Source organism: Malaclemys terrapin, chromosome 3 (assembly GCF_027887155.1).
Source record: "Malaclemys terrapin pileata isolate rMalTer1 chromosome 3, rMalTer1.hap1, whole genome shotgun sequence".
NCBI lineage: Eukaryota > Metazoa > Chordata > Testudines > Emydidae > Malaclemys > Malaclemys terrapin.
The window spans coordinates 153,972,996-153,988,743 of record NC_071507.1 but is presented as its reverse complement, the minus strand read 5'-3'; the positions used below and the strand labels follow the sequence as shown (position 1 = coordinate 153,988,743).

General features: G+C 38.2%; 1 protein-coding gene across 1 annotated transcript in view; it reads left to right on the top strand.

Annotated features, from left to right (window-relative positions):
• The first annotated feature begins 4,917 nt into the window (after positions 1–4,917).
• COL19A1 (collagen type XIX alpha 1 chain) overlaps positions 4,918–15,748 on the top strand; it is a 312,743-nt gene continuing 301,912 nt past the window's right edge. Inside the window, 5 exon segments of the mRNA XM_054021580.1 lie at positions 4,918–4,944; positions 4,946–5,203; positions 6,706–6,835; positions 13,165–13,239; positions 13,795–13,894. Of these exon segments, the coding sequence (XP_053877555.1) occupies positions 4,918–4,944; positions 4,946–5,203; positions 6,706–6,835; positions 13,165–13,239; positions 13,795–13,894 (590 nt within the window).

Genomic DNA, 15,748 nt, shown 5'->3' with positions numbered 1-15,748 from the left:
TTGCTGTAAGTGCTGTGTTTTGGGGTTGAGTGGAGCCAGTTTGAGTATATAAAGTGTTTTGTCACCCAGAGAAGTTCTGTCAGTTGTGACTTTGCTGCCTCTATGACAAGGGATTGGTAGGCTCTCTTTGTCTCCTTCATGGCCTTGGCACAGGTTTGTAGACAGGTTTTCTTCCCAGTTTTTCTATTCCAGGTCATCCAAGAGCAATATCAATCAATATGGACCATGGTACTTTGATGATCAGATCCTCAGCTGGTATAAATTGGCATAGCTCTAGTAAAGTTAGTGATTTACACCAGCTGAGGACAGTGGCACCAGAAGGATTGTGGAAGTATGGGGTGGGAGCAGGGCAAGCAACCAAAACAGCCCAAATTTGACTGGCATTATGACCCTCACTGCACCCCTGCCAAGTTCAGGTTCTCAAATGTGGGGGGCATGGCCCCCCCTGTTTAAAAAGTGTGTGCAAGGGGGAATGGTCCTTTGTCCCTCTCCCCTTCCATTTCCGTTGCCCATGACTGAGACTATGGCTCAGAGTGTACAGCAGTAGTCAGAGACTGGCTATTATACTTTACTGATTCTTCTACTCCTTGGCCTCTTGGTTGGGCAGGGTCTGCTATAAGTAGATTTTGGAACTTAGCTGGGTCTAATGGTTTCAGGAACAGATCGTGGTATTGCTTTTCTTTAGCCTTGCTATGGGGAAATTTATTATTTCTGCCTCAAGGAGGAAATAGCCTGATCATTAAAGGGAGATTTTTATTTATTTTACTTAATTTTTATGTCCACACCAAGCCCAAAGATCTAGTCCAGGATGTTGTCAGTTGAGTGGGTGGGTCTGGAAATTACTTGTGAGGAAACTAATGTGAAAAGTCTGGATAGGGAGTTTTGATCAATGCTGAAATCTCCTAAAATGATGAGTCCTGCAAACTCTACCACCATGTCAAACAGTGCCTCTTATCAGTTTCCCTGGCAAGCCTTTGGTGTCTGGGATTTACTAATTAGCAGCATGTCCAGGTTAGGCTTAAAAGCAAATATACAGCAAACTATCATCATAATCAGCAACAAGAATGATTAAAGGTCTTGAGAACATGACCTATGAAGGAAGGCTGAAAGAATTGGGTTTGTTTAATTTGGAAAAGAGAAGACTGAGAGGGGACATGATAGCAGTTTTCAGGTATCTAAAAGGGTATCATAAGGAGGAGGGAGAAAACTTGTTCACCTTAGCCTCTAAGGATAGAACAAGAAGCAATGGGCATAAACTGCAGCAAGGGAGGTTTAGGTTGGACATTAGGAAAAAGTTCCTAACTGTCAGGGTGGTTAAACACTGAAATAAATTGCCTAGGGAGGTTGTGAAATCTCCATCTCTAGAGATATTTAAGAGTAGGTTAGATAAATGTCTATCAGGGATGGTCTAGACAGTATTTGGTCCTGCCATGAGGGGAGGGGACTGGACTCGATGACCTCTCGAGGTTCCTTCCAGTCCTAGAATCTATGAATCTGAATCAACCAGAGTATATCTACAATCGAAGCACTACAAATTAAATCTATGGGGACTGATGTTTTGACTACACTTCATTCAGAAAATCTGTGGCCCAAATTCTGCTCCCAAACATGAACATGCAACTCCTGTTTGAATTCAGAACTATAAAGCCTGATCTTGCCGCCATTATTAAGGACTTAATCATGTAGAGTGATTTGCATGGAAGCATATATTGAAGGGTATTCTGCTCTGCTCTATTTGATAGTGTGAAATATCTTCTCTTTATTTATAACAAATCAAAGTAGTCCTTAAAATTGTAAATTGTCCCCTGCTCAAAATTTGGATTAATTTTCTGAATCTTTGGAGGACAAAAGTAATTCAAAGATCTTTGTAACTGAATATTTAATTGTAGGTACAAAATTTTGTGCTATTTACAAAAGAATCTTTATCTAATTGCCAAAATATTCATTAATTTTATCTTGTGGACACTGAAATCCAGTGGTCAATTACACTCCTTTTGGATGTAGGCATCTATGCTAGTGGATTTGAATCCAGAATATTTAGGATATGTGAACAGGACCTAAGCAGGGGTTGTAAAATTTCTGTAGATTTTGTAGAAAGAGTAAAGAGAAAATAAAACATATTTTAAATTCAATAATCACAATATATTTCACTGTACCAGACCTTTACAATCTTTTATTTTTGTGTTATGGCTTTTAAAATAGTCTCCACACCTCTCAGCTCAGAATCACAAAGAGCAAACTGCAGCCAAACTCTTGTGTGTAGTCCCTTTGCCTTGGGACTACGCATTTGAATAAGGGCTGCAGTATCAAGTTTTGGTTGCAGAATCAGGCCCTTAGCTTCACAACAGCATTTCCATCTGCATTTTACAGACTGGAAAACTGAAGTCTAGGGATTTGTGACTTTCCCAAAGTCACACAAGTCGGTGGCAGACCTGAGCACAAAAATTAAATGTCCTGGCTCCTTCCTATATTTGAGCCACAAGACTATTACTCTTTGTGATTCTGAGCTGGGAAGAGTACAGACTGTTTTAAAAGTCATGTCACAAAGAGAAAATAAAAAAATAAGAACCATGCTACTCTGCAACATGACTTCAAGTGTGACTTATTTGTTGTCTTGTGCAGTAATTTTGATGTTGGGTGAAACCAGGAAGTACTGTTGGAAATTTTGTGAGGAAAAATCCAATATAATGAAATTTCCAGTTGATTTTAAGACCAAGTTCAGATAAGGTCCAGATAAACAATTTTTTTTGGCTGTTTATCCACTCAATATTAAACAGTTGAACCCTTTGAGATTCACTCTTCACAAATCACCAACTCCTCGTCTTGACTTCAAAAATAGATCTACTAGAAAAAGAGAGAACTTTAAATACATTTAAATGAGATGCATTAAAATAAGATTCTGCTCTCCCTACCTTCTATGTATGTACTCGTAATCATTTTCTTACTCTATATCCTTTTATCCTCTGGTTTACATGTCTAAGGCTACACTGGAAGGCTGTCATGAGCACACTCAGAGGGCCCAAGAAAAGTACAGTTTAGCATATTCAAGTGAGAATTAGTGGCAAGGCTCAGTGTCACCATTTTATCACAGACAGATGATATTACAGTGCAAGAACAGACTGGCTTTTAAATGATGGGCTTAAAAAGGCAAACTAAATACCAGTCATCTGCTGGGCTTTGCAACATCAGTGCCATAAATAGGCGCATTCTCTTGGTTGGTTGGTCTTAAATTTATGATAAAGTATATAAAATTAATGACATATGCTTACACTTATGTGTTAAAAGCCAGTTCCCTGCTGGTGTGTTAATGCCATGCACAGTACTTCATAGCCACTGTTCCACAAACAGAACCCACACACCCTTTCATTCATGCAATCAAACCAAACAATTTTATTTGTGGAACAGTTTATTATACAAATAAAATAAAATAACCTTTTTTATATTATTACCAGACTTGGAAGAGATTAGTGTGATTATGTAAAACCCCTGACTGTGTTGGTGTCTGTCCTGTCTTGCAGTATATTCTGTGCTTACTGAGTGGGAGGGTCACACTGTGTGAGACTAATAAGGACAGAGCTGCATCCCACTCTTTGGAGACTCGCTCCAGCAACTCCTCAGCACTACAGCAGCTTTGTACAGACATTTACTGTGCTTCTGGAGGACTTAATAAGTAAAAATTAAAGGTAAGCGGCTCATATTTATAGTCAATGTTTACACATCACACACACATACTATTGTATGTATGTGTTCAGCTCACTTTATTGCCAATCAAGTTTATTTCTGATTTTGACTGTACCCTATATATAAATACTATACACTGTATGTTTATATACTGTTCCCACGCTGGATAATGTACTATCTGCTCACACTTGTGTAAATAAGTTACTATAATTATGTTGGTGTGTATATATATTTTGTTTCAATTAAAACTGCTAATCAAAATACTCCTAGTGCATGTACTATAGTTAACAAAACGATTAAATGCTGTTACAAACTGGCAGAAGGCCAAAATGTGTATATTTGTTAAATACTTGTGGATGTACATATAATATGTCTATACACAAAAGCAAATATCTATTAGTCTGTAACGTTTTTCCTAACTGTGGGAGTCTGCTGGCCTAAATGCAGTAAACTGAAATGGTTTAGTGACAAGTGATATGGTAAAAGAAAGGACAGCCCCTTATTGGGAATTTGCAGGTGCACAGCCCCTAACCTCCATGGATCTCAGGGGTTCTTGAGTTTTACTGCATTGAATCACATTGTTCGTGCATTTCACTGCCAGTTATACTTTTATTTGACTAGAGCTCAGACATGCTGTTGGGGCAGAGAGAGAAACTGATCTCCCCGTCCCAGACGCGATCTTCCCCCCATGTCCCCAGAGCCCTGCAATTCCTACCTGGAGGCAGCAGGTGCTGCCTCTCCCAGCCCCACCTGCCTTTTATTTTTTGTTAGTTTTCTGGTAAGTTTGACCGAGTTTTGCTGCAGCTTCGCTCCTGGCCCCAGCTGAGCCCGGCTTCTCAGGCGGTGCAATTTCCCAGCGGAAAAGCCAGTTAGGATAAATGCAAATCAGAGGGGCCCGCTCCCGTAGGGCGCTGGGCATCAACCCCAGCGACTGGCGCTGCGCTCTGCTGGCGGGGCCCCAGGAAGGGCTCTGCATGAAGAACCGCGGGGGCGGCCGGCCGGCCGTCGGCGAGTGCAGCACTCACAGGCCGTAGGGGCACCCCACGCACACAGACACGGGGGGCCGCTCACCTCTCTGACAGGGATGTGGCCACGGGGGGCGCCCGGGCGGCGCGTGAACAGCCGCGTGGGGTGGGGTCCTGCGCCCCCAGCTTTGCCGCTTTCTCCGCTGTGCGCTGGCAGCGAGCGCCGCCGACTCCTTGCTGCGAGCCGGGCTCCGGGAATTACGGTTCCCAGATGCTTTGGCGCGTCTCCGCCTGGCTAGCTGGCTGCGCTGCAGGACGCGCCCGCCCGCTGCCGCTCCGGGGAGGGAGGAGTTGGGCTGGGGACAAAGGGTTTCGGACTAGAGAGATTGGGGATGGGGAGCTGGGGTTGTGAGCCGGGGGGTAGCGGTGACTGGGAGCTAACGCTTGGGGCTGGCTGGGGAGGTTGGAGCTGGGCAGGAGTTTGCAAGCACAGCAAGGCAAAGACGGCAGGAGAGCAGCTGCTGCGAGGAGTCAAGACCCTACAGGCAGCGCCACTGGTAATGCTGCTGCTTCAGGCAAACTGACCTGCACCGTGTCAGGCCTTGGCCCCTCCCCGGGAGCGAGTGCTCTGGCTTTCCCACACTCCAGCAGCTTGGCAGTGTTCATGTGCAGAGGAATTAAGGATCTGCACATTTCCCCCTTCTACTGCCCAGTTATCTCAGTGCCTGTCAGTTGGTATCTGTGTATTATACTGTCTGTAAAACAAATCAAAATTAATCAGAGAAACTAAATTTCCAAGGCGGGTTGTGTTACAGGCTGGACCGTCATAAACTCAAGTCAATTCTTGCTATTAAGTTCTGGCGGGTTGATTGTATAAGTGATTGATCATCTTCTGAAGTAATAAACTAGCGATGAATCAACATGCACAGATACAGTAGGCATGGTGAGGGAGATAGCAGCATTAGCAATTGGTAACAGTGTTATTTAATTTGTAAGAGCTTTTCAGGATTTGAGAGCCATAGGCTTTAATCTCTAGTACATTGAAGTCTCCTTGTAAAGCAGGTGCAGGAACTTACACCATGATGTTCTTTTGACACAAATTCATTTTGTGTTACTATCTGTACTGCTGACTGACAGAATAACCATGAAGATGAAAATAGTGCAACACAAAAATAATCATAAAGATGACATTTCCGGAGCAGACACACCAGCTGTATTTTTTCTTCAGTTTATTTTCATATTACAGGACAACATCATGCTTTCTCTAAGAAAAATATGAATAATAATTTATTGTTGCATTTTACTGTGCTTTGTTAAATCCATGCTTTCCCGCTAGTTGTAATTGGTTTAGAAGAAGCCCAGTATTGTGTTCGGAAGACAAAGATATTTTGTTGGACAAGTTTCATTCTTTTTTAGTAAGATTTAAACTGCAAACTTAGGTCAGGCTGCCCTAGACACTTGCATATTTTGCAAAGAAGAATATGGGCAAATATATGACCATTTTGTTTTTAAATAAAAGATAATATAAAGCAATGATAAATTTTCCTCATTTGATTTGATGACTACTTCAGCAGTCTTTCTGCAGCACTGTGCCACCAAACAGTTAAACTAAAATATCTAAGACTAAAAAGCTAGAAGGGAGAAAAAGAAACTAGTCATTCTAATGAATGATAATTTAGTGGCTTTTTAAATAATATCTTTCATAGATTCATAGATTATAGGACTGGAAGGGACCTCGAGAGGTCATCGAGTCCAGTCCCCTGCCCGCATGGCGGGACCAAATACTGTCTAGACCTGAGTTAGTATTGCTGTAAATGAATTGCTCATGAAACTAAAAAAGGTAGCAAGAAATACATTTATCACCCAATTCTAAATTCAGATTAGTCTGTAAACTTTTTCAGAGCTTTAACGCAACTAAATGATATACATTGTGTACAACCAATGTCCTTCTCTTTTCTTTACAAATAAATTCTTCCTTGTGGTTTTTTTTTGGGGGGAGGGGGCTGGGAAAGGGAGAATAAGAAGATATTGTTCCCATTGTGAGTATTTTTTGTTTCAGATCTGTGGTCATTTTTTCACATGTGTCCGAGAGGAGATGAAGCACATTGGATTCTGCATAATTTGGCTTTGGATGGCAATTCTCTTCCTCCTTCCTGTTTCAACTTACATGGCAGCCACTGACAAGACAGGTACTTCTCTCTTTTTTTGTAGCCAAACAGACAAAAGGCTGAGGACACAGCTCAACAAATAAATAATGATGCTTAGAAAGTAAATGGACCATGTAAGTATATGAAGTTACGGAAGCTCAATCAGTTTTGACATCTCTTTGAAGAAGTCCATATCGGATGTATCTAAAGGCAGTGTTTCTGTTTCCTGTACACAAAGAGAAATATATTTTTGGAAGCAGTTTAGCCACTTGCAATGTGGTCCCCTGATATTTTCTGTTTTTAATATTACATATCCAAAAAAAGTCCAGTCCTGGTCTTGAAAAATCTAGAACTCCGTTAATACAATTTTGATTAATTGATTCTGTGTTTTAATCAGAGGAAAGCATTTATTAAGAGCCCCAAAGGCATGCCAAGCACCTCAGAGAGGTAGAATAAGGCAGTCCCTTGCCCCTAAATAAACAGAGGAGAGGGGAAAGAGATATAAAATTCTAGCAAAATGATCACAGTAAAGTTTGGTGCATTACTTTTGATTTCCCCCTTCCCCTCCCTTCTCAGCTCCCTCTTGCCATCTGTCTCTTACTAGCTCTCTTCTCTAAAACAACGTCCTTCTCCCCATCTCTTGTCCCATTTCTTCTTCTGTATTCTGTCACTATAATCCACCATCTCTGAGAAATAAATCATGTGTACACTTGTAAATGTGACCAACTGGTATGATATTGCATCAAATAATGACTTGTCAGTTTCTTGGGGTTGGCCATAGACACTGCCCATATCTCAGTTCCCTTCAGTGTGCCTAACATCGCTAACAAAAAAGGTTTTTCATTTGTTTTTTTTAAAGAAAGATAGACAATTAGGACCTGATTTTCAGAGATGCTTACCCTCCAGAAAACCAGTTGAAGGCAATAGCAGTTTTGGGTGCTCACCGCTCCTGAAAATCAGGCCCAACGTGTTTAAGATTAGTGCCTTGCACAATGGGACTCCAATCCTGATTAAGGCCTTTAAATGCTACTGGAGTACAAATAATAAATAGTAGTGATAATTATGATTGGGCAGTGTACAATAGTACATTGTGGAGAATCTGAGTTTGGGTTCTAAACTCTCTTTTGAACTTTTAGAACAGCAAAAGCTAAGAGCTCTGTATGTGTATTATTCTCAAACCCTGGGAGGTGGGAGAGTAAACTGCTTCTAATAACCCTGCAATAATCCCCTCTTGCCATTTGAAGGAGTGTAGTTGGTGGGCACATCCAGCTACCTCATTTGGAGGGTTGAGGAAGGAACATTTAAAAGGGCTGCAGGAGATGCTCAAATGATCAACATGAACATATGTACAACTTAAATTAAATACATTTGAAAACAAAATGGAGTGCAACTCCCTCTTGTCAGGTAAAAGGCTTTTCAGTTAAATGTAAGCCAGTCATAGAAGACCATTTAGGCCATGAGAGATGGCTGGGACACATGAAAGGAGAGACAAATATCCAAACTCTTTAAGCTTTTTCTTCTTTCATTTAATCCAAGTGACTCCCTTATTTTCTCCTCAAGGTCAGTTCATCCTGGATGGTCCTCTTGCTTTTGCTTCTTCCTCTCAAGATTCTTGCATGGTAGCCCTTGCAGTGACACTTCTTTATGGCTGTCCTGTTTCACCGTTTGTACTTGTGCCATTTGCCCCTACCCACCTCACTATGCTGTACCAACAGAGTTTGCTTCTGTACAAGTCCAATACTATGTTGCCTCAGGACCCTGACAACCCCTATAGTATAGTCTAATTGTGCTACAGTTTTTTGGGAAAGTTTTGAAATGCAGGGAGAGTTCCCACTTAAGTTTAATTATAAAGAAATACAGGAAATCAATCATGCAAAAAGAAAGGGTAAAGTTACATGTGTGGATTAATATGATAAGGAGAGAGATTTGTTTTCCATTTAGTATTCTGAACTTGCCTTGGAAGTGATTTCATTTCATTAGTTAATATTGTTGTAATTAAAGAAATGGCAGTGCTGAAAAGAGAAAATGTTAGAGTGTGACAGATTACTCTGGACCTGCTTCGAGCAGGCTTCCTTAGGCCCTGTTGAGTGTGCTGACATGTGTTTGATTCACAGCAATGATCCCTTTCAGTTTTTGTTTGTGCAGAACTTCTGGTGTACTAACCATTTACTGGAGGGAAGTGATTACTTCTAAAAATAAAATATAATAAATCTAAGGGAGCGGATAGGGTTACCACACTGAAGTTCATGAAGTTCTCCACAGCCATGTGTTAAACCTAACTTTTCCTCGGTATATTTTTCTCCTAATTGTTTTGTTTACATGGTTGATTTAACTAGTTTTTGATTATTGGAAGCATGTGTTTTCATAAAATGGAACTGAGCTCTAGAAAGTTCTAATGTGATCATTTCTAAGTTCTGCTTGAATGTTAATAGTTCTGTCTCATTCTGATTGTCTTGTCCAACTTTTTGCTATGAGTTCCCTTTTTGTAACTTGGGCTGCTAAGCTTTGTTGTCTGACCTGTGACAAATATGGCATATGAAAGGTTCTGGGCCTGCCAACAATATTGGAAAAGACCTGCTGGATTTCCACTGCCTTTGACATGAAGTATGTTTTGAAAAATGTTGACTCTAAATCAAAATATGACTCAAACTCCACTAATAATTTCAGGGGCACACTCCAATGCAGTTTTTAAAGTCTGATATGAAAAATACCTCACTATAGAACACAATATATTAATATTAGATAAAAAGATATTAATACTGTAGTGAATTGATTCATACATTAAGCTTTCTGAATGTATAAACTGCCAGACTTGAACTCTTAGGCTGTGTGTATATTGGAGCATTAGGGGTGTATTCCCCAGCTTGCATACACATATTAGCATGAGTATAAATAGTAGTGTAGCCACGGAAGCATGGGCAATGGCAGCGATGGCATGGTTTAGCCATGCCGAGTACAAACCCACCTGAAACTGGTGGGTACATACTCATCACAGCTAAGCCATGCCACTGCCAGTGCTGCCACGGCCTGTGCTGTCATGGCTGTGCTACTGTTTGTACTCATGCTAGCTCTCATTAAGCTACTGCTAGTACATGTATGCAAGCTGGGGAATCACACCCATAACTTGCAGTGTAGGTGTAGCCTTATAAATTACTGGGAGTTGAAGTTTGTACTGCATGTCATTAGAAAGTTAATCTTAGACTTGTGTTAAAGCTTCAGGTTTTATCTATGATTCACATGTAAGAATATATACATGTAGTATATAGACTTTTTTGTAGAGTTGAAAGAATTTTATTGATTTACAAGACTAAACTCAATTAGTAGAACTCATGAATTTCTATAATTTAAGTTCTATACCCATTCGGTGGATGGATAGCCTTATGAATTGTATGTACATTACATTTTCAGTGTTCTTTTCAGGTAGCTTTGCCATTACCATTTACTTTTAATGGAAATCATGGAGTTAAAACTAGACACAAAGCAATGCTCCACTTGGCTACTTTTACTCTGGTGTGATGTAACTGAGTAGTGAATCAGGCCATAGTTTTTATGTCCTTGCTGACTGTTAAGAATTCTCTTGTTTTCCTGATCATTGTCTTTTATGTAGTCCCCTTGTCTAATTTAGTTTTCTAAACTATCTAGTTTGACCCATGACAGAAGTGGTGTCTATACAAGTGTCAGGGTTGTCAGCAATAGTTAAAAATCATGCTGGACCTTTCTTCCTCACTATAAAACATAGCTGTAAAACAGACATTGTATCAGTCTATAAAACTGAGGGCTGTCAGCTCCTTGTATGAAAAAGAATATATAGGGGAAGCTGTTGCTCTTAACATTCTAATTTCTTGGCTCAGCTGTCTAGGAAAATGTACCATTGAGGTGATGGGGTCATTTTTAGCACAAACTAGAAGAAGAATTGCACTAGTTCTTTCAGTTTTTGTGGGTATACAGAATACAACTAGCAAAGTAGCATTTATGTGGCCTTAGTATGCTGTGTTTCCTGCCATGGCTGTTATGCCTTTGATAAAAATACACCCACAGTGCGTTACATGGTCTTAGGCATCTCAGGAACAACTTCAGTCAGCAGGATAGCAGAGAAATTAGGGCTTGATTCTTCACTTGGACTTAGTGGAGCGGGGCCAGAAGGAGCCAGGTGCAACGCCCTGATCCTCCACCCAAGTGTAAGTTAAAGCTGCTGGACAGGAGTTATGCTGCTGTTAATTCAGAGTAACTCCCTTCACTGCCACAGAGTTGTTATAGATGTATATTGGTGTAAATGAGAGCAGAATCAGGCCTGTACATTTTCCAGCTGTCGGTTCAGGGATAAAAATTATCTAATGTGAACATGCCTCTCTGCTCTAGAGTGTATATTTCCACCAGAGTATTAGAAGTACAATAAGTACATGATAACAGAGAACTCGCTGCACAATAAATACAACTGAGAATGAGCTTGTATTGCCAACTAGGAGTCTGATGAAAGATTACATATAAACTACTGAGATAGCAACACAATGACTCTTACAATTCTGCATATTCTCCTGGGCAAAATTGCCTCTAATGTGAATTATTCTTCTTGTTCTTTTGTAGGAACAAGAACAGTTCCTATTACATATCTATTAATTGATATATTTGAAACTAATCTGCCCATAAATGACCTTGCTTTCTAATTGTGGGCTGCAGTTTAGACAAATGAAACAAGGTGTTTGACAGAATCTGATGCATATTACTGCCTTCACCCAATCTGTTTTTAATGAAACCAATGTCATCTTTATTTCAGAAATGTTTAATCATTTTGTGAGGTAATAATTTTTTTATCTAAATTATATCTTCCAGCTATACATTTACTGGTTACTTCAAATTAACCACTTAAGCTAATTGTAAAGATGTGATACTGTTATATATTGAGTTGAATTCAAGATTTTTGGAGAAGAATGTATTTTCTGTATTATTACAGAGTCAGTGTTGAATTGCAAGCATTTTACAATTACAAGTGTAACCATTTTCCGGGTCAATTTCAGTCTCTAACATATTTGGAAATCCTTTAAATATAGACTATTTCTAGGATACTGCTAGTTCATTCCTCCTTTCTTATCACTGAACCGACACGTTGGAAAGTCCCTTGTCCTCCATTGCTGAAACTTCAGGCTTATTTTGGCAATCTTTTCTGGGCACTTCTTCAACCCAAGACAGGATTCCATGCCTACAGAGTATCTGGACCAAATCCTGCTTTCCTTCCCTCCAGTAGTCCCAATAGACTTCAGTGGGACTATTTTCATGAGTTTTGTAAAAAGATAGAGCCCCGTTTTAACATGCACAAAATTTACATTAGTCTTTATCCACTTCTTGAAAAAGTGTGTGTGTGTCTTTACTGAACCATAACGCTGCTGTAACATGATGAAATGTTGGGTTAAGATTCACTGATATTAGATTTTAAGGTTTTGGAAATGTAGGAGCCCATATATAGGTCCTCAAATACTACTTATTAGAGACAAGCTAGTAAAAAGGGTTATTACAGTACTTAAAACTTAAACTTTTAATATACTTCCTTAAATTGTTAAACTAATGTACCCTATTTTATTGTGATCTTGGCTGTTAAATGTAACCAGTCTGTTAGACTTAGCCTCTGCATGTGTACTATATTACAAATATTAGAATACTGTGCTTGTTTACTAGAAACAAATACATCAATGCATAGTTAAAACAATCTCTAATGCAAAGCTGCTTAATTTGTAACAGTCTTTTAAAGAGATAAGCAATGAGATATTCATTGTTTATATAATATGACAATAACCTTATTAATCACATTTTGAGATTATTTTCTACACTGCAAATAATATTTAACTGTTGCTAGGGTAATCCATCATATACTTATAACTTTTATTGTTGTATTTTCATAATAGTGTCTGCTGTAAAATTTTCTTTTTTTCAAAGTTTACTGTACACATCAACTCCCCTCACTCCTGCCAAGCATATGGTATCATGTTTTATGGTATTCTTGATTGGGGGAAAAAAGTTGTAAGAATGTAATATTATTTCCCTTAGTTGTTGAATAGTTAATATGTGCGTGTTTTAATCACAAACAATTGAATTAAAACATGATTACATCTTATCTGTTTATAATTATAGTATTAAGAGAACACTTTGTACACTAAAATGTAATTACTGTTGTTTTAATATAGTAGTTTGGTTTATTTCATAATCCTAAATATAAAGAAACAAGAAGGAATATTAGTAGTAATCTAATTACATTGAAAATTGAACTTTGTTCATGTTGCCTTGCAATTCACTGGCATGATAATAAATAGTTTTATGTCTGATGTATTTTTTTATTTGATAATGTTTGATGGGAGCTGTTATATTTTATTGTTTTGTAGTTACAGTGTGTCCTATAATGAGACCAGATGGACATCAGCTTAGACATATCTACAAAGAAAATCTTGATGTTTCAGGTAAGTGATTTCTTTAACACAAAAGATAGAGCATTTAAAATTTACAAACCTTGTGTGAAATCCTGGCCCCACTGAAGCTGGCTTTAACTATAGAGAGACAATAAAATATTTTAAATTAAAGCTGTCTTTAATATTAGAAAAAATGTTTTTATTAAAATTAGAATAAATTTATGTAATTTTCTGGCTTAAGTTCTATACATGTACGTTTTTTTTAAATTTTTGCTTGTAAAATTAGTCTGGATTTAACATTTGCTTCTCAGACTTACTGTAGATCTGCAGCATAGTTATTCTCATTAGTTCAGATGGTAAAAGAAAACAGCCAATGCATTCCTCAGAGGTTGAAAAGTCAAGAGCTGAGGGAATTTCACACTCATATCCCTTCCTATGAGAAAATGCAAACTGGAAATTTCTGTGACCCAAAGCATTGGGATTTGAAATAGCCTGTCAGTCTATAGACTAGAAAAGCACCAAGCATGCTAAAAATCAATACTTTCCCCAGGTTTTAAAATTGCATTAAACAAAGAATAGACTAAATTAGTATATCACATTTCACAGGTTTTGATCTAGCAGAAAGCTTTTCTCTGAGACAGGCATCTTGTGGAGGTGAAAAAACCTGCTTTAAACTGGGAAGCACACCTCTTATCAGAGACACTCGGTAAGTAAAACAATACTTTATCAGTAAATATCTTTAACAGGATCCAAGCTAAATACTAGGTACAGACTGATATATTAAGCAGTGTATTCAGATCTATAAAGATCTATATTAGGGCTGTCAGTTAATCACAGTTAACTCACGCGATTAACCAAAAAAAAATTAATTGTGATTTATAAAATTAATTGTGATTAATCACAGTTTTAATCACATTGTTAAACAATAGAATACCAATTGAAATATATTAAATATTTTTGGATGTTTTTCTACATTTTTAAATATATTGATTCCAATTGCAACACAGAATTCAAAGTGTACACTGCTCACTTTATATTATTATTTTTATTACAAGTATTTGCACTGTAAAAATGATAAACAAAATAAATAGTATTTTTCAATTCACCTCATACAAATACTGTAGTGCAATTTCTTTATCATAAAAGTGCAACTTACAAATGCAGATTTTTTGGTTGTTACATAACTGCACTCAAAAACCAAACAATGCAAAACTTTAGAGCCTACAAGTCCACTCGATCCTACTTCTCGTTCAGCCAATCGCTAAGACAAGCAAGTTTATTTATAGTTATGGGAGATAATGCTTCCCACTTCTTATTTACAATGTCACCAGAAAGTGAGAACAGGCATTCACATAGGACTTTTGTAGCCGTCATTGTAAGATATTTACGTGCCAGATATGCTAAACATTCATATGCCCCTTCATGCTTCAGCAACCATTCCGGAGGACATCCTTCCATGCTGGTTTAAAAAAAAATGCATTATCTCCAGCTCTATTTTGCCTGAATTCTGCCGTATATTTTATGTTATAGTAGTTTTGGATGATGACTCAGCACATGTTGTTCATTTTAAGAAAACTTTCACTGCAGATTTGACAAAACACAAAGATGGTACTGATGTGGATTTCTAAAGATAGCTATAGCACTTGACCCAAGGTTTAAGAATCTGAAGTGCCTTCCAAAATCTGAGAAGGATGAGGTGTGATGCATGCTTTCAGACGTCTTAAAAGAGCAACACTCAGATGTGGAAACAACAGTACCTGGACCACCAAAAAAGAAAAGCAACCTTCTGCTGGTGGCATCTAACTCAGATGATGAAAATGAACATGTATCAGTCTGCACTGCTTTTGATTGTTATCGAGCAGAACCCGTCGTCAGCATAGACGCATGTCCTCTGGAATGGTGGTTGAAGCGTGAAGGGACATAGGAATCTTTAGTGCATCTGGCATGTAAATATATTGTGATGCCAGCTACAATAGTGCCATGAGAATGCCTGTTCTCATTTTCTGGTGATGTTGTGAACAAGGAGCGGGCAGCATTATCTCCCGTAAATGTAAACAAACTTGTTTGAACAATTGGCTGAACAGAAATAGGACTGATTGGACTTGTAGACTCTAAAGTTTTACATTGTTTTATTTCTGAATGCAGGTTTTTTTGTAAATAATTCTACATTTGTAAGTTCAACTTTCATGATAAAAGAGACTGCAATACAGTACTTACATTAGGTGAACTGAAAACAACTATTTCTTTTGTTTTTTTACAATGCAAATATTTGTTATAAAAATAAAGTGAGCACTGTACACTTTGTATTCTATGTTATAATTGAAATAAATATATTTGAAAATGTAGAAAACATCCAAAAATATTTAAATGGTACTCTATTATTATTTAACTGTGCGATTAATTGCTTGACAGCCCTATGTTAGTCTTTAGGTATTTTCATTTGTAACAGTCTTTCCATCCAGAAACCATAGTTATTCAAGTTTTACCTCATCTGGAGTGCAGAGATACACAGATGAAAATTTAACTGAATGTATGCTACTCCTTAGTATGCCATAGTGCT